The sequence below is a fragment of the Grampus griseus genome, assembly GCF_964374135.1.
Source record: "Grampus griseus genome assembly, chromosome: 5".
NCBI classification, from domain to species: Eukaryota; Metazoa; Chordata; class Mammalia; order Artiodactyla; family Delphinidae; genus Grampus; species Grampus griseus.
The window spans coordinates 105,124,362-105,149,100 of record NC_138998.1 but is presented as its reverse complement, the minus strand read 5'-3'; the positions used below and the strand labels follow the sequence as shown (position 1 = coordinate 105,149,100).

Here is a 24,739-nt window from a genome sequence, read left to right as displayed (position 1 = left end):
TTATGTATCTTTAAATTTGAAATGATCAACATAATAAATAACTCCACAAGTAATCCCTTTCAGTCTCTTTCTGCTTATCTACCATATCCTTTGCTTCCAACTGAGACTCATTACAAAATTATGTTTTGAATTGGTTTCACGGCTTTGAGAAAGGCTACTCTTTGAACTTCCTTTGTATTTGTATTTAAATTTTAAAAAAGGAGCAAGCAACCCCAGCTTCTGTTTTCCTATTTTCCTTTTTTCTTCTTCCTCACTTGATTGACAAAGTTTGGACTGTGGTTTATGGATACAATATCCATCTACCCAATGGAGATTGCCTAGGCTAGATTTCTCTCAGAATCCTCCCTATGGGAACCCAATAAAATTAAAATTCTGCACTTGAAACCAATTTCAAACCCACTTTTCAATTAATTTTCATTTAAGTTCTCTCCCTCCATTTCTCTAAACATTTGATAGCATGAATGCTGAGGTTTTATATACAGACTCTGCAGTATAATTTCTTGATTTAAAAGTTTGCTTAAAGCAGAAAAAGGAATCAAGATGTTTGCATAACTCCCACCACCTTCTTTCACTTTAGAGTAAAAATATTATAAGAAATAAAGGGGAATTAGGCTTTAAAAAAATCTCCTGAGTATTGAAGCTTCAATCACATCTACTGCCACCCATGGAATTTCTAAACTGAAATAAATGCAGTAGTCATCTTCATGTGCCATATAGGCCCCAAGTTATTAAATATAAGTTCATGCTTTGTCTTATATTAAAGGAAATGTAAGATATGTGTAATTGTAGTATGCAATTTCTTTCTTTTTCCTTTGAGCCAGAACAAGATGTTTACTTGAATGCTATTACAGTGACTTATTTTTTTCTTTTATCTAGAAAAAGTAACTTAATTTTCACAGGATTAGTTTTAGAATTAGAACCCAACATGTACTGTGCTTATTGAAGGAAAAGACATTGCAGAACTCAAGGGGGATATAGCCATTTGGGAAAAGGAAGATACTGGAGAGTGTATCCATTCCAAAATTTGGAAGACCTTTTACTCTTGTCCACTTTGTAAGGATACTAGGAGAATTCTTTCCTTAGGAGATCTGTATTGTGGGACTGATATTTCTATAACTAAACTGCTGCTTCTTTATTCTTCTCAAGCATGAGCCTAAAAGGGAAAATGGGAGCTATGAAGGCAAAGCTCACCAATAGTCTCATCAATAGGTATTCTCATCAATACCTAGGAAGTGAATGATTCCATATACAGTTGGAAGAATTAGAGGGATTATTACTGTGTCATGACTTTACAGAATAAATGCCCTAATGACTAACTCAGGAGTTTCAGTGGATATTAGTAATTATGTTTATATCTAGTTCAAATAGTAAATAAACTGGTAGTCTGAGAAAGTTGTGGCAATTCTTTCCAACACTAATTTATAAATAAGGAATTGTTAAAGATATCAGAGATTCTCCTATTAGATATCTACAAAACAGTGAGTCAATAAAAGTTTTTTAAAAGTCTGTTAAGATAAAAACAGCTTCACCAAGATGTTAGAATACAAGAGAATAAAGATACAAGCATATTTGGTTCCTTTTTTCACTTTTATTTTCTTGTTGTTTTTTGCTTACCCTAGGAAGAAACTGCTACACAAATATTTTTAGGTACCTAAGAAAACAAAATATCTTTTTCAGCCTTATAGATTTGGTAACAAACATAAATTTAATTTCATCTCATTCAGAAGATTTTCTACTTTTAGTTGAAAATTAATTGCTTTGAAAGGGGCAACTCTCTGGATTGACTATCTTAATATTCTTGCTGTAGAGTTATACAGTATTATCTCATGCCTGATGCTGTGTCACTGTCCTCTAATTCCTGGTGTCTGGCTCCTACTCTTTTTCAGCCTTATCACGTAGAAACTGTAGACTGGAACCACTTTTTAAATGATCTCCTTTGGTTGCCTGAATAGCAGGGAAGATTTTTATTCATTTGCAGCAAGAAACTCAATCATTCTAGGTTCCAATTAGAGAAAGCCTAGGGGCCCTCTTTATTAAGATGAAACACAAATTGTATCAAGACTTGCTAAACCAGTTAATATTTTTATGGTTAAGCTTATTTTATTAAGAAGCTTGAACATTTTAAGTACTAATTGGAATATGTGTAGGCTATCTTTAATCGATGTGTAAACTCTAACCTCCATTTTGTTAAAATTGCATCTTATGGTGCTAACATTTTTTGCCACCTTGAAGATTTATCATTCAGAGTACAATCAAGAATGCTGCAATGTTCGGTGTCAGGAGTGACTTATACTGCTGTAATCTCCTGTTAACCATTTCATTTTTGCAGGTGTTTGTTCATTATTTCCTAAAAGAGAGAATTATTATTTTAGAAAAAAGTTTTTTAAATACTGGCAACTTGAATAATTTTTCTAGATCTTTAACTTCATTTCTATACACAAAATTTTAAATATATATCTAAATTTAATTACATATTTACAGAGCCATGTGCTTTAAGATATGATTTAAAGTTTATGAACACTAACAGAGAAAAAATTGACAGTTTAGATTTGGGGAGTATAATTTTATGTATGGAAATGTATAGATATTTGCATATAATTATATCTGTGTGTTTAAATTCCAACTTATATATGAAGAAATATTGCCTCTTAATATAATAAAATACTTCTATTAAGCAGTATTTTAAGGATGAATTTTCTGAAATTCAAATTATCCTTAATGTAACTGTTATCTTAATGTTGGCCTTATGTGGCTTTGTAGAAAGGATGCAATTTCTAATTATTTCACTTACATGTAGTTAATCATAGTTTTATTGTGCCTGCTTTTTTCTTTAAAGAATTTTAAGGATGTCTATGGTTCAAGATTATCCAGTCTATCAGTTTTAAAATAAGAATTAGTAAATTCAAATAACAACAAGCAAATGAGGAATATATGAAGAAAGTTGAGAAGTATTAATGGTTTGACTTTTATTAAAGATGCTATCAGAATGAGTTGTCTATATAATTGGATGATATAAATTATTGTATTATTCTAATGTTTTTAGATGACAAACTTTTACTAAAAAACTAAGTGACTTTTTTTACCATACTGCTGATCTACTTATTTTGATACAATTTACAATATTTATTATTATTTGGTTCACAACTTTTATTTCTTTTACAAAATTTTGTCAGAAAAAAATACATATTCTTCATCTTAGAAAAGCTGTGGTAGTCATAGACACCACTTATCAAAACCTATGTTCTAATTGTATTCACGACAACAAAGCATAAGTTCAACATTTTCACCAAAATAAACAAATAATTAAAGCTTTTTTGAAAATAATTTATAATGGTAAGATAAAATCATGTTTAAATTTAAAAATTTTGACATAGAAGAACTAGGAAAATATTCCTCATGTTAGAACACAAGGGGTAGTGGGAAAAGCATTGACTATGGATTCAGACCAGGGTTTGAATACATCTCTAATCTTCTATATTATTATCTGCATTATATTTTTAAAAGTGATACTCACCATGTTCTTACGAGGATTATAGTAAATCTACGTAAAGTAACTAGGACATTGTCAACACATGGTGATAGATACTAATAACCATTCTTATCATTAACAATTACATAAGACTGAACTCTTTGAAGACAGAAATTCATGATTCATTTATCCTTTCTTCCCTGAAAGCAGATTTTGAGAATTGTTTGCAAGTATTTGATTAAAGGAGAACTGTCAGTTTCTACGAGTTCAGTTTTTTCTTAGATTCCACATATAAGTGAAGTCATATAGTATCCGTCTTTCTCTGTCTGACTTTTCCACTTAGCATAATGCCCTCAAGGTCCATCCATATTGTCACAAATGGCAGGATTTCCTTCTTTTTTTTAATGACTGAATAGTATTCCATTACATTTGGAATTTATTTTCTTTATCCATTCATTTGTAAATGGACACTTAGGTCGTTACCATGTCTTGGCTATTGTAAATAGTGCTAAAATGGATATGGGTGCAGATACCTTTTTGAAACAGTGATTTTTCCCCCCCTTTGGATATATACCCACAAGTAGAATCACTGGACCATATGGTAATTCTATTTTTAATTTTTTGAGGAACCTCCATACTGTTCTCCATAGTGGCTGCACCAATTTACATTCCCACCACCAGTGTAGGAGAGTTCCCTTTTCTCCACACCCTCCTCAACAGTTATTACTTCTTGTCCTTTAGAAGGCAGCCATTCTAACAGGTATAAGTGTTATCTCATTGTGGTTTTGATTTTCATTTCCCTGGCTGTTAGTGATGTTGCGCATCTCTTCATGTACCTGTTGTCCATTTGTATATCTCCTTTGTAAAAAATGTCTATTCAGATTATCTGTTTTTAATCAGGGTTTTTTGCTGCTGACTTGTATGAGCTCTTTCTTTATTTTGGATATTTACCCCTTATCTTATTTACCCAGACATAATATTTGCAAATAATTTTCTCATTTCATAGGCTGCCTTTTCATTTTTTAAGTTGTTTCTTTTGCTGTGCTGAAGCTTTTTAATTTAACGTGGTCCCACTTGTTTATTTTTGCTTTTGTTGTCTTTGCTTTTGGTGTTAAACCTGAAAAATCATCACCAAGACCAATGCCAAGGAGCTTCTTTCCTGTTTTACATTTTCAGGTCTTACATTCAAGTTTTTAATCCATTTTGAGCTGATGTCTATGTATAACGTAAAATAGGGGCCCAGCTTTATTCTTTTGTGTGTGGCACTTCAGTTTTCCCTGCACTATTTATTGAAGAGACTGTCCTTTCCCCTATTGTGTATTCTTACCTCCTTTGTCAAAAATTAATTGACCGTATATTCATGGGTTTATTTTTGAGCCTTCTATTCCGTTTATCTATGTGTCTATATTTTTGCCAATATCATACTCTTTTAAGTACTATATCTTTGAAATATCATTTGAAATCAGGAAGTGTGAAACCCCCAGCTTTTTCCTTCTTTCTCAAGATTGCTTGCCTATTTGGGGCCTTTTGTTGTTGCATACAAATTTTAGGATTGTTTGTTCTTTTTATGTGAAAAATGCCATTGGAATTTTGATAGGGATTGCATTGAATTTGTAGATTGCTTTGGGTAGTATAGACATTTAATATTAATTCTTTCAATCTATGAGCAAAGACCATCTTTCCATTTATTTGACCTCTTCAGTTTCTTTCATTAATGTCTTATAGTTTTCAGTGTACAGATCTTTCACCCCCTTGGTTACATTTTTTTCTAAGTATTCTATTCTTTTTGATGCAATTATAAAATAGATTTTCTTAATTTCTGTTTCTGATATTTCATTGTTGGTGTATAGAAATTCAATTGATTTTTGTCTATTGATTTTGTGTCTTGTAACTTTACTGAATTCATTTATTAGTTTTAAGAGCTTTTTAGTGGAATTTTTAGGGTTTTCTTTATATGCTATCATATCATCTGCAAATGAAGACAGTTTTACTTCTTCCTTTCCAGTTTGGTTACCAGTTATTTATTTTCCTGCTTAATTGCTCTGGCTAGGACTTCCAGTAAAATGTTGAATAAAAGTGGCCAGAGGCAGGGGTGGGGGATAGGGGAAATGGGTGAAGGTGGTCAAAAGATACAAAATTCAAGTTTTAAGTTCTGAGGATATAATGTATAGTATGCCAACTATAGTTAATAATACTGGATTGTATATTTTAAAGTTGTTAAGAGAGTAGATCTTAAAAGTTCTCATCACAAGAAAAAAAGGTAACTATGTGAGGTGATGGATGTTCACTAAACTTATTGTGGTAATCATGTGGCAACATTTACATATATCAAATCATTATGCTCTACACCTTAAACTAGTGCAGTGTTGTGTGTCAGTTATATCTCAGTAAAGCTAAGGAAAAAAGAAAAGAAAAGAGATAACTTGCAGAAAAAAAAAACCTCTAGAGGGATGAGAAAGCAGGAAAGGTAAGGGGGAGAAATTTCAGGTGGTTTCAGGCAAAGCTGTGCCCCCACAATGGTGACCCCAAATGCAAAGGTATAATTCCAGATACCTCTGTGGAAGGCTGCTCCAATAGCCCACAGGCAATCCTCTAGAGACCAGCAGGTATGAGACATTTAGCCACAGAATCTGGGCCGCAGGACCTGCTATCTATCAGTGACTACTATAGTGACTCAACTAATTAGCTCCTTAATACATGTCTGCTTAGTTAAGGAGAATAGAATAAAATTATAATTGCCATACCTCCAAAATCTTCTGAGTAAGTGCATTATGATTCTTTTGGTACCTTATAGAAGTTAGCACATAGTTATCCATGAAATGAGTGTTAAGTATTTATAAATTGCTTAATTAATTCACAGAATATGTAACATTTCATATGTTTTTTGTTTATATGCATGTTTAAATCCAATAGGCCAGAACCTGTTTTGTGGACAAAGGATGGCGGAGAATTACCAGATCCTGACCGAATGGTTGTGAGTGGTAGGGAGCTAAACATTCTTTTCCTCAACAAAACGGATAATGGTACATATCGATGTGAAGCCACAAATACCATTGGCCAAAGCAGTGCAGAGTATGTTCTCATTGTACATGGTGAGTACCTTTTGACATTATTATACATGCAAGAATGACCTGAAAAACTGCTTAAATTTATCAAAATCTTTAGAATAATAAACAAATTTAAATGGGTTTTCTTTTTCTTTCACAAGGACTTCTCATAAGTGTAAATATCTTCATGATCCACAATTAATATGTTTCAAGTCAAACTAATAAAATAAAATTACAGCCTATACTCGAAATAAAATTTATATTTGTGAAAGATTTTTTAATTATAAATATACTGTATAATATTTGGTGGTGAATAGTAAATCATATTAATGGTTTTCTTTACGTTTTATGCTTTAAATTATAAATCAGAATCATGAAAACAATATTTTCCCTGAGTTAATTTTGGTAGTATTATCATAAAAATATGCTTTATAATCACTATTACTAGTTTTACAAAGAGAGATAGCATGTAATCGAGATGTAGCAAAGACAGAGGTGTACAATACTATTGAAAACTGTACTAATTTCTTATGAACAATAATTTGAAACACCCACAGACATTTTTTTCTCCTCTGCAATAATCTCACAATTTGAGTAAATATAGGAAAATGGCAAAAAGACATGCCAATACCCAAGATTAAAAAGAATCTCTGTTTTTCCTAAACTCCAAAAGCCAGGACAAGTTGTTCATGAGGTAGCTTTAACATATTGTTAGACGAAGATGAACTTTTCTGAAATCGATAAATATCACAATGAACAAAATTAGTCAGGTTTCTTTATTACAAGACTTCTCAGAGTTTATTTATAGGGTACAATGTGAATCTCCAAGAGAAAAAAGCATTAGAGAATGTAAGATTTTTCTCATATAGTTCACCAAGAAAACTTTTTTTAAGACTAATGTTGTGTTCTACACAATATTACAGTATTTGAATGAGTACTGTGTAAAAATTACACAATGCTGTAATAAATCCAATGGATCTTAGAAATCCTGAAGGGAATACATTTATTTGAAATCTTTCTCATGAACCTAAGTATAAAATAACTGTAAGAAGCATGGGTTAATTTTATACCTTTCCAAAAAGGAATTTGGGGGATAAAGTCTAATTCTTTGTAAAGGGATTTAATTTTAGGGGAAAAATAATCCCATTTGTGTTTTTTTCCAAGATGTTTACTTTTTTATGATACAGGCCAAAATTGGAGAAAGAATAATGTATTAAATCAATTTACAACTTTATTTTCAAATTGCCTTAGTGTCTACCATTTCTCAGTTCTTAATAACACTTTTGTTCTTGAAGGCAAACAAAGTCTTGCATTGAATAGACTTTCCACATATAAACATCTTGAAGATAACAGAGCTGAGAGAGTAATTTCTAGTATCTCATGAATTGTGCAAATTCCAGCTTTTGGGAAAGATCAGCCTAATCAAATTAGACTGATAAATTGGAATTAAATGTAGTAACCCCCTGTAGATAAACCCTACCAGGCTCACTGCCAGAGAGAATATAACAACCACTGAGTGTGTCAAGAAGATAAGTTAGATCCTTAGAGCAGGATCCAGGAGTAGCTTTCAGTTCGTGCTGACCTGGATGTTTAGGTCTTGCAGTCACGGAAATGAAGTCTGATTCACCCTCAACTTGATAAGCGCTTGTCTCACCTAACAGTTTTGGAACCTGGGGCATGTTGCATAGCATGTCACATTGTGTTGAAAGCAATATGACATAAAAATATAGAGAATTAGAAGGGAAGTGACAGAAAAAATAATATACTTAGATGAAAAGTATGTTATTTGTTTTTTTAAAGTAATTCAAGTGGGGAAAATTCATATGTTTTCTCAGTGTTTGCAAGCTAGCCAACAGCATGATTTCCTAAATAGCCAAGCTACCTTTAGGTAGTTGGCAGTTGACATATTTCTAATAGATACTTTTCTGAGCACTTTGTAAGAAGTCATTTTTGGCTTTGCTTTTTGAACTACAATTCATCAAAAGCACCCCATAGATTAATGCTATTCATGCTACTAGATAAATTGCTGTGAAGTTCAACAGTGGTTTACCTAGGATTATTGACACAAGTAATGAGAGGCTCGATGAAACAGTGAAACCATATTACACTGTGTTTAAAAAGGGCTCCAATTGGGTTCATTACAAAATAAAGGGTTTTTTTTTCCTCCTTTGTGCACAGGGTATAATGTTTCATTAGTCACTGGTTGTATAAATATAAAAAGCTACTCTCTTCTGTTAATGGTTTGGCTGTTTCAAAACCCAACTAAATGGTGAAATTTGAGTGGTATTTCAATCTATAATGAATGCTGTATGCATTTCGGAATGAAGTGATAAGTGATCATTTGTGAGAACTTTACACTTTTATCTTTTATACCAAGTTTGATTTTACATTAGCTGTGATAATTTAATATAGCTCTAGCACAGAAGGGCCTTTCATGAGCTGAGACTGTCTCTGATTCTACCACAGTTACCTAGGTTCTATTGATTCTTAACTTGATGGAGGTCAGAGCACTTTGCTGTGAAATCATCTGCTATCTAGGTACCATCCTAATGGTTAGATTTTATTCTTTGGGTGTCAGTGGAAGTGCATTATTTAAATGTTTTCACATTTAATTGTTAACAGCACTGACTTTGTATGTCATGGACACTGGAGTGTTCCCCTCCACCCTAACCCCCATGATACCTTTGCAAATTTAAACAGTACAATTTCAGATGGTAATTTGAAACTGCCAGTCTGGTTCTCACTCTCAATGAAAGGCCTAACAAAATTCAGTACATGTATACAAATATATGTAAGATAAAACATTACACTTTTGGGGCTTCCCTGATGATGCAGTGGTTGAGAGTCTGCTTGCCGATGCAAGGGACACGGGTTCGTGTCCCGGTCTGGGAAGATCCCACATGCCGCGGAGCAGCTGGGCCCGTGAGCCATGGCTGCTGAACCTGCGCGTCCGCAGCCTGTGCTCCACAACAGTGAGCGGCCCGCGTATCGCAAAAAAAAATAAAAAAATAAAAATTACACTTTAGAAACGTTTGCACTGTAGAGATTCCATTAGGAAAAAAGGTACCATTTTTTCATTAACAAGCTAAGCAATGGAAAAATTAATCTGTTAAATTAGTAGCCATAGTGATACTATTAATTCCTGTGAGCACAGTAGTTTTTTGTTTTTTACTTCTGTGTAAAAAATATTGAAGTTACTCTCATGTTATTATTGTTATCATGCTATTTATTTCTTTTGAATGGCTAATTACTTCCATATTAATGGTCTTGAAATATGCTGTTCCATTGCTGTTTTTACTATTTGGAGAACTCAGATCAAAGGAGATATTCATTCATTCACCAAATAAGTATTTAGCATTTATTCACTGAGTGCAAATGCACTATAGGAGCAAAGGTGAATATCACTCAAGAAGCTTAGAGTTAAACATGAATGATAAGCATTCAAGTAAGTATAGTACAAAAATCAAAGAGTTATAGGTGTATGGATATACAATGATGTAGATATTCATAGTTTGTGACAACATGGTCCAATTGTCTGGAATTACAAAAAAATAGTAACACAGTACTCCTGGATTATTTATAAACAAATGGCATACATCATAAATAGAAGTACCCACCAGTGCCAGGAACATAGATAAATAATAAATCAGAGTATTATTATTATACTATTACTAGTAGTCTTATGATACCTTAAAGCAATCTCAGTCCAGTGCTCTGGTACATAATTTACCCAAAGGTTGTGTACAATTTACTGCCCATGGTCTTCCCTGAATGGTACCCAGAGCATAAATTAAGTTATCCCTATTGAAGAATGAGAAAATTCTATATTCTTGTTAACCAAGCAATAGAGAAGATCATTAAAAATCAACACTACAGCAAATTAGTAATATAGAGTGAGCAGGATAAAAGTAATAATCACCCTTGTTTCTCTGATGCAACATCAAGTTGAGAAAGTTTAGGTAAAATATCCTCTCCTCAAAGAAATGCTACCCAGATCTCCATCTTTTAGTATAGAAATCATAGAAGATACCTATTCACTACACAAGGAATGGCTGCAGAGAACTGAGAATGACCTGAGACTAATCTTATTTTGTGGCTGGGGATGATTCAAGTCCTTATATTTATTTGTCATCCACTTATTTAAAAAGTATTTTTTTGGAAGTGTCAGAACTTTATAGTACCTGGGAAATTTTGAAAGAATATCTATGAAGAGTGGAAAACATAAATTACCACTTCCCCCCAAATCCTATACTTCTTCCTCCTCAACTATCCCAATGCCTTTGACCTCCCTTCACTCTCATGCTAGAGAAAAGCATAACCACGCCTCAGAATACATATGGAAGATGGACAGTGGTGCTGGAACTCTTTTACTATCATCTGCTCTCCCCAGAATTCGGGAAGAAATACAGTAATACAAGTAGAAAAAATGAGTAACTTATTTCTTCTTCTGCCAGTAGCTGTACTAACTATGGCAGGTCCACACTGTAGAGAGGAGTAAGGGGGAGTCCAGTGTGAGCTTCAGTGGAGAGGACACTCCACTTAGGACCCATCTCAGGGCTGTCTCACACAGTCATGGCAGAGTTGAGATGCACTATTCCAGAACTTTGTTCATGATACTCACCATCTCTCTTCAAATTTACTTTTCATATTACCATAGTAACCCTTATATGAAATTTAAAATTATCTTACCACTACTTTTATTCCATTACTTCACTGTTTTTGACTTACAGAAATAAGCTTTTATAACAATTCATTACTTCTTCATTATCTTAACTCTTGCTATTCTTATTTTGAATAAAATTATCCACTATGCACCTTTCCATATTTTTACTTTTCTTTATATGTACATATTTAGCTTTTTCTAGCAAATTTCATATGTAGGACCATATAAAAACAAGTAAAATTTTTCATAACTAGTATTATTATTATAGTAGAAAGTGAAATAGTATAAAAAGCTTGTTTATGTAATGCCAATCAGTTTACTGACAGTTGCTGACTTTGTATTCCTAAAATATCACTTGACAGTTATGGTTTGTGCTATATATTTATTCATGTATCTATTGAAATGAATACTGATGAAAAATGTGATATTGCTTTTTGTTTGTTTGCTTGTTTCCAGGATAATTTACCTCAAAAATAACACATACATAGAATAAGATCCATCACATTTTATTGTTAGCTAGTAAGAACATTTATAAAAATAGTGTTTCAGGTTTTTAATTTTTATAGTAAGAGAATATTACTGCTAGAAATATCTATGTGTTTTCGTTTAGTGAAAGGTATCAAACTATTAAATATGCCTTTCCAGCTTTAAAAAAAATTGATACAACTGCTACTTTCATTTCACTTTACCTTTATTGTTTAATAATAAATGTCAAAATTACACAGAGGCAGAATGTTGTACACCAAGATATTACAAATTCCTGCATCAAACCAAGCTTCCAAACTTTGTTGTTCATTTAGATACCCGTCTCTTTCAGAGACTACAGGTAAATGCAGGTTCACTTCCCATCCCAGGTGCTGATTCTTCCTTTCAGTCAATTTGTTTACCATGGGAGAGAGGGAAATTGAGTCATGGAGGGTAGCCTTTCTTTCACTTTAACACACATTTCCAAACCATCTGTTATCTCCTTCAAATACTTAACTAAGGTACAAGATATAAATTCAATTGCTTTAGGGTTTTAGTTCCTGATCCTAAATTTAGCAAAATAAATAATACATATATAGATGCATGCCATACTAATTATGAAACAGATTAGGAATATCATAAAGTAATATCCTAAATTTGTGTTTAAATTTGTCTTACTCTAGAACTAAGCAAATGTGATTATAATACATACTTTCCTAGTCTTAAGGTATATATTTTATATATTCCTTCTATGATTATCAATGATTTGAAAGCTAATGAGAACTCTCATTAATTAAAATTAAGAGTGTACTTCTGTGCTTCATAGTAAATATGTAGCTAGACTAAAAAGTTGGCAGTCACACTTACATTTACTGTTATAATTATCCAGCAACAAAACATTTAGAAACATTGAGAGTCCACATGATTTTTTTTGCTTAGCTGTGCTGTTAGGAAAGGTAATACAGATCAAAATGGAAATAAGAGAGTGAATCTTTGAGCTCAGATGAGTGGGTGGGGAGCAGGAAAGAGAAGACTGGATTAATGGACACATGTACAGCCAGCCTAGCAAACATTTGAAAGGGATTCAGCTAAAATCTGTTTCCTCACATGGAGACAGACCTACCAGTTGGTAAATTGATTCTGTGAGCTCATAATGAGCATTTTTCCTTTGGAGATGCTTTCTTTAGAAGCATAGATGGAAAAATATACGGTGTAGGAAGAAAAGGATAGAAAAGACATCCATGTGGAACAACAAAGAGTGCACTGATGGAAGAAACCTATGGCTGCTGCTCTCATCTCCAGTTGAGAGTTTCCAGACAATAAACTAGCTGGATGAGTCTTAAAACAGTACCTTCTTTAATTGCTGAGATAAAACATAGCATCTCTGGACATGAATAAGCAGGGAGAGCTGTGATGCCTGTGGGAAAGGAGTACCTCTGACTGGATGAATATGCTGTTGAACTCTGCAGAGAGAAGTGAAATGGGATCACGTAGTGGAGACAGGGGCACTGCTTTCATTATAAAGCATTTTGAAAAGTGGATATGTACAGGCTTACTCAACACGGAGTTGAGGCTAAATTTCATCTCTTTAAGATGAGCCTGAAGTGGATAAAGTTTCACCTTTCAAGGTAAAAATTCATTGAGATACCACTCTGAAGTAAATGTTTCTGTGGTACCTAGATGGATCACTGACTAAAGTGTCCACGCGGAAAACCCTCATTCCTGTCTGAAGGGAAGAAAGACTCCACCACCCAACAAATCCAACATTTAAAATGTTTTCCCTTGCACTCTTTATATATGATCTTTTCTGTCAATTTCAGAACAGAAGGGTTATACCCATGGCACTTAGTCTTTCTAGATTTTTTTTTATGTGCAAAAAAGGCTAGATTATAGCTTTATAAAATGTATAGAGCTCTTCTCCCCAAGTATATATGCATTAATTCATTAGAGAAATTCAATCAATATTCAATCACCCATGGGGGGAAATTGTTGGCATTCCTTTTTAGAAACAATGGCATGCCTAACTAGAAGAAGATTTTACATAAAATCTGCTTTGTAGCTTCTTACAAAAATGTAGTTTTCACAAACATTGTAACAACATATAACATACTTGTTCCAGAATCTAAGAATTATCCTTGAATCCTCTTTGCCCTTCTTTCCAATTCATCAGCAAGTTCTGCTGGCGCTGTTTCCAAACCATTCTCCCAGTCACATATGACTTTATTTTAATTCTCTGCAGGGCATTTATCATTATTTGGTATTTTAGTTGTATATTTGATTGTAGATATGTACATGTACATGTATATGTGTATTATACACGTGTACATATATTGTATATGTATGCATTTATGTGCATATGTTATATGCACAAAGCAGAAATCTTATCTGGGAGCAGTGCCTTCTAAATAGCAGGCAATCAAAAATATTTCTTTAATTAAATTTATTTATCTCTCTGTTTCTCTCTTTCAACAGAAGAAACCTTAATAAAATAATACACATATGTATGTATAGATACATATATACATACATAAATATGCACAAACCCATATTCACATACATACACATATATACACATATATACCTAAGTGTATATGCATGTATGTGTGTGTATACACTGCCCTAACTTCTGAACCAAATCAGGGTAATGATATTCATTCCTTGGTCACCAAAATCAAGACCTTTAACTTTTATCCAATATTGGGAAAATAAGTGAGATGTATTTACTTGGCAATCCATATGTAAATGCCACCTTACGGATTTAAGCAGTGCACAGTATGAATAACTGTGTATAGAAGAATTCACATCTCCAATAGAAATCTTTGAAATTAGAAGAGTTTTGCAATTGACTTCACATGTCTGTTTATCTTTTCACAAAATTCTATGACGATAGCTAACTTAAAACTGGATTTGTTTTTTTGGAAATCTATATCCTTTCCCTTTTTTTAAAATATATCATCTCTTATAAAGATAACATTTATCTTTAAATGTAAACAGATGTAAAACTTCTTTGATGCATGGCCTGAAAATCCACATCACAATGATATTACTACTAGTAATATTTTACTATTCCAGGAAATGTTTTCTTGAGTATCTGCTGTATATAAAGTGCTAGGCCAGGCACTGTAGATCCTATAATAAATAAGTAAACACTCTCAATTATGCCTGGACTTCTTAGTAAAAATAAACCAGTGAGGTGTTTTCACTCATATGTTTTACCATGATGCAATTTCACAGATGTTTCAAGGTCCCCTCATTAATTGTAATATTTCAGGAGACATAGCCAGGAGAATATGAAATTCCACGATTAGAAATATATTACTTTGGTAAAATGTTCACTTCTTTATTGAGCCTATATTTTAAATATAAATAATTTGGGGAAGGTTATCAATCTGTGTCACCAAATTCCATGTGGGAATTAGTTTATTAAATAAGCTTTTTTAAGGTTAAGAAAGACCCTGCTTTTGCATGAGAACTCTGAATTCTAGGGCTACAGGTGATAGGAGGGCATATTAAAAGTGGAGCTCAATAGGCATTTCTTCACAATTCTGCTTAACATTATTCTTAGTGTTTATTAGGGATTATCTGTTGTGGATACATCCAAGAGACTCTATTTATTAATATGCTTACACAAAAAGTATTTACACACACACACAAAAAAAAGTATTTACAAATAGCCCTTGTTGATTTTAAGTTACAGGATAGCAAGTTTATAATAACATTTTTGAAACACTCCCAAGTTCTCCTTTAATTTTCATTTAAATAAGCTTTTATATTGCAATATTAAATATTCTATTTGAATGCATTTTACTACCTTTAAAAATCGATCAGACAACAAACATATATGTGAAAATTAGAATTCACTAGAATTAGTGCTGTGTAATAACTTCCAATTTAATGAAAGCATTTTTTAACTTATACAAATTGGTAACATAGTACAGTAGCACAGTTTAGTTAAGACCTTAAGGATATTTAGTTCAGGATTCCAGAACCCATTGTTACTCTTTTATGGAATTTGTGTATTAAATAAGAAGAGGAATAATTTATGAATAAATGACCAGGTCTAAACTCTGTTTTTTTAGATGAAGAAGCATAGATTCAGAGGGATTAAATTATAGGCAAAATGTCTCTCAGTTATTTTATCACAGAACCTAAATGAAAAATCAAAATATCTGGATTTTTCAATCAGTAATTTTCTACTATATCATACTTCCCCTTGTGTATATTTATATTTGGTTTAAGTTTCTCTTCTAATGGGTGACAGTACTGTTCTCTCAGAGGAAACTGACATCCTCACAGAACTTAAAGTGTTTGATCAAATCATCTGATTTACTTTTTGGTAAAGCACTTTTAGGAAAGAACTCCTAGTATGGAAGTAGGTGGAGCTAAATGGTATGGAATCATTCACTTCAAAGGCATTTTTTTCCCACTTTAAATTTCACTTTCCTTTGTCAGTTTGGAATGTAAAAGAGTATTTTAAAAGAAAAAAAAATGCATACATTTTTTTCAAATGACCAACTGATTTTATTCATCAACTTTTCTTGTAATTACGTGTGACTTTGGGTTACCACCTACAGTTTAAAATTGCAGTACTTTTTGTTTTTCATTTTTCAAGAACAGCTTTTTTTTATTGTATGAGGATTCCATTTAGTATGTGAAGCCAGTTGAAGCTATCAGAGGAATAAATATGGATGCATTCAAATATAATTTTTAAAAGGGCTCCTTTTTATGAAGCAGATGAGGTTACCATACAGTTCTGGAAGAATAGGCATGCTCTGGCTAGTTGAGGCCTTGTCAACCTGGTGGCTGTCATTTAAGTAAGAGCCTTGGTACTGTTATCCATTCTTATGCTATAACCCAAATAGGCTGCTACATGTAGCTGAATATAATGGGAACAGATAAATGTCCTTCTCTGCACAGGCAAAAAAGCAAATACAGTAAACTTTTCCTCTTACAATTGCTTCCAATGGCAGTGCAATTATCAGTAAAGTTAAGGATGCCTGTTATTTTTAAAATTAGGATATGCGAATAACTTCTTTCAAAAAGACACTTCTTACCTTAATACTTCTAGTATACATCGAGTTCTGACTAATAATATTCCACTAATAATCTTCTACATCTCCACTAATAATCCTTGGTTTGAATTCGCTCTTGATTATCCTGGGACCACCCAGGGGAGTTAGTGACATAAAGCAGAAAGGAAGTAGACATATGGAGTCCAAACTAAATGGTAGCAGTTTTTCCCCCGATTGAACACTAGTCCTTAGAGAGAAACAAGCAGTTTGGGCTTCTGGGACTCTTTAGACTTAATTTTGCTCTGAAAATCCATTCTGAATGGGCCAGAATGCAATTTTTAAAAAGAGAAACTGCCACAAAACAAAAGAGGTTGACAAGTTAGAAATTATTGTACACTGAATTTGTAGAGAACAGAACATACCTTTAACCTGAAAAGCTCGTTACTGGAAAAAAGGTGCTGTACCACTCTTCAGTTTATTGTATACAGTGCTTGTTGGAACTGATTTCATTTTGACAAGGTTATACAGGATCTGTTGTGCTCTAATAAGCTCCAATAACAAAATGTGGTTGCATTTTTCGAATTCCTTCATTAGGATGTGAAAAAAAGGGCCCCTTTTCTATTATTTTGAATTGGATATTGTGATTTAGAGCTCTAACACTTTTAAAAACATTGAAAGACTGCATTTGGAATATAAGATTCTTCAGTATGCTGCATTTTAGTTTTCTAAATTATTTTTTAGACTTGAAGACTCTTAGCAGGAATTCCTAAAAATTACCTCATGAATGGTAAAAGGAGGAGAGAGGACAGTCTTTTACAGAGATTAACCATGTGTAAGGCTCAATTACTGTTTCACTTTATTAAAAGTGATACCATTTCCTATCTATTGACAACATTGCTATTACCACCAAAAGATGCATTATTTATAAAGCACCAGTCAAATTCAAAGCATAGAGCTAGGTACCCTAAGGAAGCACAGAAATATACCATGGAGTTGATGTCTAATTCTTCTGTTAGCTTATCATCTTATTGGTTCATGAAAAAAAAAACAAAAGAAAACACTAGTAATCATTAAGTGCCAAATGAAAGTGATAGCCTCCCGGTTTTCAACCACTGATTTCATGAAGAGCTCTGATATGTATTCTGTTTATGGTGAACTTTATTATTAATAAAAGTTAGAATAGTTGAGTGTATTAATTGATTATGTTAATTAGAGAAAATTTTAAAATGTCACCATAGTGCTACACATGTATTTTGATAAGTAGGGAAGGAGAGAGAGAGCTATGTAGCTAGTGAGAGACACATAACCCTGGGTGTGTTCATAGTAGTGTGTCATGAATGTAAACATCTTTGTCATGGCAGCGGGGTATAGATAACAAAATGAGGGAAGCAGAGGTAAACTCGGAAAACACAAAAAGTATTCAGAGAAGGGAAATCAGTTGGGTTTTATGTGGTCAAGGAATTCTTCACAGAGCAGGTAGGAATCAGGCTGAAACTTGAGAGTGGTGTTTCACTAGGTACATCAAGAAAAGAGAGACTATTCTAAGATGAGATTGGGTGATACTGAGGGGTTGGGTCAGAGTAAATTTGTCCCAAGTCAAAATTATATTTTTAAAAACAAAGACAAGTTGATTTATAAAGATTGAGCTTACAGTTTATTGGAAAGATAGGTACATAAACATACATCTCATGGTCATATAATGTATAATAAACATGTGTAGAGGTGTGTGCAAAGTGCTTGAAAGCACACTGAGGGAAGGTATTAACTCTACAGAATTGGGGGATGCTTTACAAATGAGATCATATTTAAACTGGACTTGAAAGATAGACACGAAAGGGAAAACTAATGTTGTGAAACAGGATGTGGCTCTGAGAACATGGTAGCAAAGAGAACAGAAGGAGCTGAGTCTAGAACTTGGGGAAAGCACTGTGTCAGGGAAGATGTCTTGTGCTCCAGGCTTTGCTTTTCTGTTTATGTTAACTTGGTACTATAAGAAATAAAGAAAAGAAGCCAGGCATATATATGTTCTGAAGACCTCTAGCCCCTGTTGTTCCAGAAATCTTAACATTGAGGTATCTGAAGACAATGGTGGGTGCAGTTTGGAGTTCACATCAGAGTCATGTAGGTTAAGCAGGAGACATGGTGGACTGATGACTTTATCATAGCAAAATTTAGCCATGGTCTCCGGACAAAAAGATTTTAGTTTCCTGATTCAACAGCTTTGTTGTGTGAGCTAAAATTGTGTTTCTGCAAGTGAATAGGTTCTTACAGAAGTAACGCACAGTATTTACACTGCATTTATTTGTAACCCAACGTTCACTCACATGAGTAACTTTTGCAGCCTACTTAGACTTTGTCTGCACTAATATGCAATTGTGCAATTGACTAGATTTGGGGTTCTGTCTGATATTATTGAAGTACTCCTGAATTTTCCTTTTATGTCAGAACAGCACTTTATATATGTTACAAACAAAATGAAAACTGTAATTTATTTTAATTCACATCTTATGTGTAGTTAAAACTATAAGCGAATATTTTCATGCCTGGGACGTTTATTTTTCTCAGTTTCCTATCAATAAAAATGCTCAAATTTTTCCTTTAAAGTACATCCCTGATTTTACTATGGTTACTATAGTTTTCACTAAAACTATAAAGTTTTAGATAGTGAGTCATAGACCGCTATGAATTAATTTTAATATCTTACTTAAATCATGAAGCTATTTTAGCAAGATTTATCCATTTTAGTATATAGTAAATAAGTAGTTCCCTAAGATTTAATGTGCTAGGCAAAGATTTTAAACACATAATCACAATTTCAGAGAATCTGGTGTTACACATTGTATATATTGTGATAAAAATTTTTAACAACTTGAAAATATTTTTATATCATATTCAAACAAATTTATTATTAACTAGAATATGCTTTTATTTCTGATTTTGAAGAACTTTATTGAAATTTCTCTTGTTTGGATTTAAATTATATCTGAATAATTTATCTGTATTTGCTAATTTATCTGATCAGATCTAAACTAAAATTGAAAAATAAAATCTAGTTATTTTCCCTTTGTGCGCTCCTCAAGATACCTTTTTTTATGCACTAGATATTTTATCAATTACTAACTTCATTATTTATACTTTAACATCTAGAAAATATATAATACAGTAAATTTCTTTTGTAAATTGTAAATGATGAACTTCTTATTTTAACCATTTTTTTTTCCAGGCAAATTCAACAGTATTTGATTAAATTAACATGCTCTCCAAGGAAAATGACAGTAAAAATTTGAGCCCATCTTTGTATTGTAGAAAACAGAGATGAAATATCATGTAGTTAATTGACTGACCTGTCTGTTAGACAGTTATCATTCCTGAATTTTAATATTCATAAATTGCATACCATTAATTTTTCTATTTTTTATTTATAGTTATCTTAGTGTCCATTTAAATCATAGGATGTAAACATGTAAGACATATATTAAAATCTTCTAAATTTAAGTCATATTCAGCAAATTACTTATAATATTAATATGATTGCAGATTATGTGGCTTTATAAACAGAATTAGTAAATTAATGTTGAACCAGGAGTAACTTACTTTTATTATGTATGTGCACATGTTTGTAATTCTTCTGCATATGAATCAATGTATTTTTATTCTTTGGAGACACAAAAATGGATGTGTCTTGGGGACAAAATGACCTGCATTTTCTATCCTGTACTATATTTGATTGAGTATACTTTGTAGTAACAACATAGTGGTTTTAAAAAGGTACAGAATTCTAGATACCTTAAAACTAAGGCAAATTATTATTACTCATGTTTTCAATTTCGTATTTCCTTATGAAAATGTAGCTTCATTCTCATAATCAATGTTTAAATAAAAGGCAAAAGGGAATGCATCAAACCAGGACCTTTAAAATAATTGCTGAATGTTTCCAAATGTTGCCACTCATTTGTAGGATAAAAACTAGAGAGTTGGGTATTTGGACTTAGGAAGACAGCTCAGAATTTTATTAATTTCTGCCTTGACAAGAGTTACAATCAGGGCTTCCCTGGGGGCGCAGTGGTTGAGAGTCCGCCTGCCGATGCAGGGGACACGGGTTCGTGTCCCGGTCCGGGAAGATCCCACATGCCGCGGAGCGGCTGGGCCCATGAGCCATGGCCGCTGAGCCTGCGCGTCTGGAGCCTGTGCTCCGCAACGGGAGAGGCCACAACAGTGAGAGGCCGCGTATGGCAAAAAAAAAAAAAAAAAAAAAAAAAGAAGAGTTACAATCATACAGATAAAATAAATGATCTTGAGATGGGAGTGTTAGAGAAATTTCTCTTTGCATTATACTTAGGTTTAAGAAAATTTTCTCTATAATATAACATATTTATACATATGTGTGTAATTTTCAAGATGAGGAAACTCTATCTCAAAGTTCTTTCATCCATTAAGTGGGGATAATAATAGACAACTCATAAATTTGTTGAGATCATTCACCACTGATCACAATGAGAGTTACTTAGTGAGCCCTCATCGTCTTACACCCTTTCTTGGAAAGTCTCAAATCTGTTGAAACTGGAGAGAGTTCATAAGGTGGTGTGGAATCCATGACTCTCAGGTCAGGCTCACACAGCTTTCAAAGTTGCAGGATATGTAGGCAAAGATTCATTTTATTAGCAAGGAAATTTATTGAAGAAACAATTTGTAGGTTATAATCTTGAAAATGTATCCTTCAGAAAATAAAAATTGTCTGTATGTATTAAACACAGAGAAGAATTTTTTTTTTGAGCAGAAGTAATGAAATATTTTAGTTCTATATTGACTAGTTGACCTGTCAAAAAAGTGAACTTTTCTAGATCCCCTAAAATATGTTTTATTTTTATAATGCTATGAACAAATTCATTTAGTAAACTTTTGTTGACCTTCTAAATTGTGCTAGGGTACCAACAATAAAGTAGGCAGAGTTCTATTCAAAGATTAATTGCCAAGTGGGGAGACTGACAACAATAAAATCAGAACAATAGAAAGTTTAGGTAAGAGAAATATCACACAATTTCCTTGGCCTTTCTGAGAATTACAACTAATTCTAACTAATCTTACATTGTTGAGTTGTAGTTGATTCTGATTAATCTCCTGGTATTGAATGTTAAGATTATTTCAACTTTTGCTATTTCACAATAGAGTTGAAATAATTGGATGGACATGAATGTGTGATAAAAAGAAAGAACAGAATGATGAAACCCTCAAAATTTTTGCAAACATGAAAGTGTTTAAAATGTTTCAGAACATGTAGGATGAAATAATGTTACTAGTGATTAAAAATATGTAACAGTGACTGGGAGACATTTCTTATTTGACAGGTCATTTTCGTGACCCAATTGTCGTATCGGCCAAGGCTCTTTCCATCAAATTGCTTTTAGCCAGTTTGTTTTTAGGTACATATGAAGTCAAGGGGGGAAGATGAGAATGATGAGCAGATAAGCAGGAGCCAGACTATGAGTCAATAATGGTTAGTGGTGTTATCTCATCTATCTGGACCCTGTAGAAGACTCTAGGGCAGTTCTCTTAAAGTGGATTAACAATTATTAAAACTACCTATTTTTTAAATGTTTTTTGAATATTAGCCTGGTGGGCAAAACCCTATATATCATGCATCTTCATATGGGAAATAGGATATTGTTGGTTTATATAAGAATGCTCATGAAAATATATAGACTATCTCCAAAACAAATCAGAGTTAATTATCACCCATCTTTGTTGATATGAAGTAAGGAAAAAAATCCAAACAATATGGGGTTTCTTGGCTTAAAAAAAAAAAAGTCTGTTATTTGCACTCCAGAATCAAATAATATAGCTGGTTTTGAAACACTGCTTTTCAGATACAATGAAATTTTATTCTAACCCATTTTCTGATAGCAAATAATGTAATATTTTATAATCAGTGATAGGTTTGGTAATCTTGGGTTCTTTCCATGGAGTTTTAAAGGACTAATATTATTGTATATTCTTATATTTGTTAGCCCCGGAAGATATTTCCCTTTGCACTAATGAAATACATATATTTTGAGATCCTAATGAGCAAATGATTTTGCTAACAGACAAAGAATGTATTATTTTCTATTTTGGAAATGCGTGAAAATTAAAATTACTTTTTTTAAATTTAGAAAATGTCTTTCATTTACCTCTAGCCTGCCTAAACTATTTAGGAAAGCTTACAATGAAAATAAGAAGTTATTATAGAAATTAGTAAACAAGAAGCATATGTGCACATATACATAATATTTATTCATTTTTAATGTTGTTGAAGTCAGTTCTACTTTATGATATGGTAATCGCACTCCAGACAATACCCATTTTCTCTAGTGATTAATGTAGCACCATTGGGTTTTCAGAAGGTTGTTTTCTTAATGTGACTGGCCAGGAAACAGGTGTAAACATAAATATCAAAGATAAGAGAGTGATCTCATGCTGTTTTCTGATGTCTCCAGCATAGAGAATTCAGCAGGTTAAAGTCTGAGGATTGAGTAGGGCTGTTTATCAGAAGTAAGGAACTAGAAAAAATTTGGTGTGACTCAGAGACTTTAACTGAGAGAATGACAGGAAGCTTTTTAATAGCAAAATAATCTGTCAAACACTCTGAATATATAGCAGCTGTGTAGCAAACATGTGAAATCAAACCCCAGCACAGTAATTACAGGTAATTTGTGAACTGTTTCTAATTTCCTCACTGTGTACATTTTATGCCTATCCACTTGAGACAAGATTTGACTCTCTGAGGATCTTACTGAAGTTCTCATTGCTTGACACTGGCTATATTGTTTCAGTGTTCTCTATGCTGCTTTTCAAAGTTTTAGCTGCTTTTGAGTAAAAGGAAGATTTTGGTGTTAAACTCTAAGCTAATTTTTCTCTTTTTTATGTTCTCTGTATTTGAATCTACTGTCAACTTTTGCCAACTTTGACTGATTATGGACTAGGGATTGAATGTTATGGTTCAGATATATGTTCAATAACTTCTCCTAGGTATGCCAAATAAAATAAGTCATAAACAGTTCAGAATATTGAGTTCCATGCTAGTTGACCCAATACTTGTTAAAGACTCCTAGGTACTGCAAAATTGTTAGAAGGCGTTACCAGCTAATCAGGGTAAGAATTATAAGATTCTAAACTGTACATTAACACCGTTTGTGAGAAAAGGAAAAGCAAAATAATGGTAATAATAATAGTAACAGTTGGCTTCTTTTTTGTTTGTATCTAAAGATTGCTTTCATCCTATTTCCTATCATTGTTTGCCTAAAAAAAATCAGAGTATTTAACATGCATATATTCATCCATCGTTAACATTTCTTTAATCTTATATGGTGGTGTTATTTGTGTTTATTTTCTGTTGTGTTGTTTCTTTGTTTACTTCTTTGACAAAGCATGTCAGTTTCTGTTTTACCTCTGTATTTTGCTACTGCATGTCAAACTTCTTAAACGACTCAGCAAACGAATGAATTCTTGTCATTTTAAGTTTTACTCTAAATATTGCAGGCAATCTGCTTATAGTCAAACATTGCTCCAAGTTTTTGCTTTGTGTAGGAGCATTAAAAATCAATGAAAAACAAAATGACAAGAACTGCGTGGTACTGCCAGCTTTGTACCTGATAATCTGTTTAAGCCTGTTAAAAGTTCAACCCAAATAAGATATATGTATTTGTAATTTGAATCATTTGTGTTTCTCTTTTGTTTGCATGATATGATTTTGTTTTATATTTTTTTTTCCACTCACCAGATGTTCCCAACACTTTGCTTCCCACTACTATCATCCCCTCCCTTACCACTGCAACAGTCACAACCACTGTAGCCATAACAGCCAGCCAAACCACATCTGCAACATCCAGCAACATACGAGGTACAGTATGCTTCTTTGTTATGGCCTGGGAAACACATTAAATAGAGCTTTTAAAGGTTTTATAAAGGGTAGAGGAATAGAGATCCAATTTTACTTACTTCTAAGAAGTAATTAAGTCACCTCAGTTACTATCAGTTAAGGTTGTTGGAATAAAATATGAGACAAGATGGTACATTTTAATTTTTCTTAGTGTCAATTATGACTCTT

At 32.8% G+C, this 24,739-nt stretch overlaps 1 protein-coding gene across 7 annotated transcripts in view; it reads left to right on the top strand.

Annotated features, from left to right (window-relative positions):
• Positions 1-24,739, top strand: part of CADM2 (cell adhesion molecule 2) — a 1,061,913-nt gene that overhangs the window by 977,007 nt on the left and 60,167 nt on the right. For 5 of the 7 annotated variants that reach the window (XM_082654785.1, XM_082654786.1, XM_082654788.1 and 2 more), the window contains one exon: positions 6,383-6,561. In XM_082654785.1, coding sequence (XP_082510911.1) covers positions 6,383-6,561 — 179 coding nt within the window. Of the gene's footprint in view, positions 1-6,382; positions 6,562-24,412; positions 24,533-24,739 lie in introns of all 7 variants that reach the window. The other 2 variants (XM_082654783.1, XM_082654782.1) reach the window with 1 other exon arrangement.